The sequence below is a fragment of the Salpingoeca rosetta genome (genome assembly GCF_000188695.1).
Source record: "Salpingoeca rosetta unplaced genomic scaffold supercont1.2, whole genome shotgun sequence".
Classification (NCBI taxonomy): Eukaryota; class Choanoflagellata; order Craspedida; family Salpingoecidae; genus Salpingoeca; species Salpingoeca rosetta.
The window spans coordinates 2181163-2184194 of record NW_004754932.1 but is presented as its reverse complement, the minus strand read 5'-3'; the positions used below and the strand labels follow the sequence as shown (position 1 = coordinate 2184194).

General features: G+C 55.0%; 2 protein-coding genes across 2 annotated transcripts in view; both read right to left on the bottom strand.

The window, feature by feature from the left end:
* PTSG_01035 (ATPase) overlaps positions 1-1132 on the bottom strand; it is a gene marked incomplete at its 3' end in the record, with an annotated part of 6103 nt that extends 4971 nt beyond the window's left edge. Inside the window, exons 1-2 of the mRNA XM_004998451.1 lie at positions 842-1132; positions 331-562 (exon numbers count right to left, since the gene is read on the bottom strand). Coding sequence (XP_004998508.1) covers positions 331-562; positions 842-910 — 301 coding nt within the window. The 5' untranslated portion in view covers positions 911-1132. The remainder of the gene's footprint in view (positions 1-330; positions 563-841) is intronic.
* Positions 1133-1342: 210 nt separating this feature from the next.
* Positions 1343-3032, bottom strand: part of PTSG_01034 (uncharacterized protein) — a 3887-nt gene continuing 2197 nt past the window's right edge. The window contains exons 6-8 of the mRNA XM_004998450.1: positions 2635-2858; positions 2258-2402; positions 1343-1914 (exon numbers count right to left, since the gene is read on the bottom strand). Coding sequence (XP_004998507.1) covers positions 1474-1914; positions 2258-2402; positions 2635-2858 — 810 coding nt within the window. The 3' untranslated portion in view covers positions 1343-1473. The remainder of the gene's footprint in view (positions 1915-2257; positions 2403-2634; positions 2859-3032) is intronic.

Sequence of the window (3032 nt, the reverse complement as noted above, 5' to 3'; positions counted from 1 at the left end):
CAGTGAGAGAGCTACTGCCATAAAAACTCAACACGACTCTCCCCCTCATACCCACCGGAAGGCATGCGTCGCGGCGGTAGTCGGGACGTCTTATACACAACGACTAGTTGCTCACTATAAAAACACGGGGATGTCTCGGACACTCCATCCCGACGAGGGACCCCTCACCATATAGCATACAAGCCCGGCCCCAACCCCCCCCTATACCTCGCCAACACTCATACACACACACACACACACACACACACACACACACACACACACACACACACACACACACACACACACACGCACACACACACACACACACTCTCTCTCTCTCTAACATACGAGGGACTTTCAGCAGGCCTGGGCTGGATTGGGCGAGGCTGGTTTCCTGGTCCGAATCTTGGCTGCCATCAGGGCTCTGTGATTCTGTGGAGCGTCCTTGCTGCAGGCGCTTCTTTTTCTTTCTTTTCCGGCGCTGTGACGGGTCTTCCGCGATGATGTGTGGCACCGGAAACGACGGCTCCTGTGCATGCGTCATGGCGAGCCTGTAGCTGTCCGTCCGCATGTCCACGCTCTGTGGGTTTGTTGGTGTGTGTTTGCGTGTGAGAGGTTCTTGCCGTGAACTACGGCACTGACGTGCAACACACAACACACGCAGGGGAAGACAAAGAGGCAGACAAAGAGGCAGACAAAGAGGCAGACAAAGAGGCAGACAAAGAGAAAGAAGAAGAAGGCACCCACCCACCCACACACACACACACACTCTCTCTCATGCACACCCTCACTCTCTCACGCATGCCCACCCACCCACCCACACACACACACACACACTCTCTCTCTCTCATGCACACACCTCGTCGTGGATGTGCACTGATGGCGGCTGCCCACCGTTGGTGCTTGCATTGTCGTGTTGGTCTGTCATGGTTGTTGTGCAGCTCTAGCCTTGGCTGGGGTAGGCGACAGGCAAGTCGTGCTTCTGCTTGCCGCAGTGAGACGTGAAATGTGAGAACGAATGATGTGAAGCACACATCGTTGTCGAGGCACACCATCCTATGCTCAGGATGAAGCAAGAACGGGTCGTTGGGCGGTTGCATCATCATCGGTGTTTTCGCCACTGCTTGCTTCTGCACAATCTTCATTGGCCCATAAATATGTCTAAGTAATAGAAATAGGCCATACATGATCGGCTGCGCATGTTGGCTGCGCATGTTTGAGTGCGTGCTTGCTCCCCTCCCCTCTCTGTCACACACACACACACACACACACACACACACACACACACACACACACACACACACACACACACACACACACACACACACACCCTCTGACTGACTGTCTCCCCTTGATCAAGCAGATTTGTCAGTCATTTACCATTTGTGTTGTGAGCATAACAATAACAAAAAGAAGTTGCTTATCCATACGTTCCACCACCATACATTATTATCACCACCGCCACCACCTCCACCACTCACAGCCCAACAGTCACTGGTGCCTCGTGCGCGTACGCTCGTGGTCGTGGTGGACCTCCACCACTGCATCACTGTCGTCGTTGTCGTCGTCGTCGTCGTCGTCATGATGGTGATCGTCGCCGTCGCAATGTTGCCGCGTCCAGTGGCCCGTGCACGACGCCGCATGTGGAACAATCAGGTCGTTATGGATCGGCCGGAAGCAGATGGGGCATTGCGTGTGCGTCGGCAGTCTTGCCTCAGCACCACGACCACTGCTCGAGGAAGAACAGTCACCGTGACCTGCTTCAACGCCGCGGTGTTCCTTGTGTCTCCTCCTTGCTGCTGTGTGCCCGTGCTGTGGTCCGCGCGTGTGCGATGAGGTGCTGTCACCATGTCCGTTTCCTGTTACGTCTTCACCATCGTCATCCAGCACCTGCGTGGCGTGGTCACGCCGTCGGCGTGGTCTGGCCGCCTGCTAGAACACGGGTGCACATGTGTGTGTGTGTGAATGTGTGCGTGAATGTGTGTGAGTGTGTGTGTAAGTGTAAGTGCATGTGTTCGAATGTGTGGATGTGTGCACATGAGTGTGCGTGTGCGAATGTGTAGATGTGTGCATATGTGCGTGTTTGTGTGTGTGGAAGCGAAAGAGAAGAAGCGATAGAATGTGCACATGCACAAACGCACCAAGTACATGGTTCAGAAAACAACTCAAACAACCACAATTCACGCTGGATGCATGTTCCCCAACACATACATACACGATGCACGATGCAAGGGAACCATGCCAGCACGTTGAGAGGGGGGGGGGTGTGTCTGACCTCGCTCATGAACGATTCAATGGTGCGCCGCCTCTCCACCTTGGACCTGCGTTGCTGCTGCTGCTGCTGGTGTTTTGCTCTTTTCCTCGCCCGGCCCGCGCCGCTCGATGCGCTGCGCGTCAACTTCGGCCGCCGCCGCTGTGATCTGCAGTACCACGCGCAAGTACAACATGTGGAGGGTGGGGGGTGTACAAATGTGTGTGATGGCAACGTGACAACAAGTTTCACTGGCGCGAGACGCCGTTTCACACACTTTTACACTTGCACCCTTACGCACACGTACACACACACACACTTACACTTACACACACGTACACACGTACACACACGTATACACACACACTTACACACACACACTCACTCACTCACTCACTCACGTGCTGGAATGAGTGGCTGCTGTTGCCGTAAATCCTTGTCTGTCATGTCCGCGCGCAACCACGCCCGCTTCAATCGCCTTTGCCGACAGAGCCTCGCCAGGCGCACACGACGACGACGTTGTGGAAGACATGGTCACTGGCAGCGACTGCGATGATGATGGCTGTGACGACGCCGCCTCCTCCTCCTCCATCAACCGCTGTGCGTACTCGAGATCCCGCTTCACCTGCACTTGGCACCGGCAGGCGTGCGTGTGTGCACATGTGCATGTGCATGTGTATGTGTGAGAGAGCGAGAGAGAGAGAGAGACAGGAGGGAGAGCGAGAGAGAGAGAGAGAGAGAGAGAGAGAGAGAGAGAGAGAGAGAGAGAGAGAGAGAGAGAGAGAGAGAGAGAGAGAGA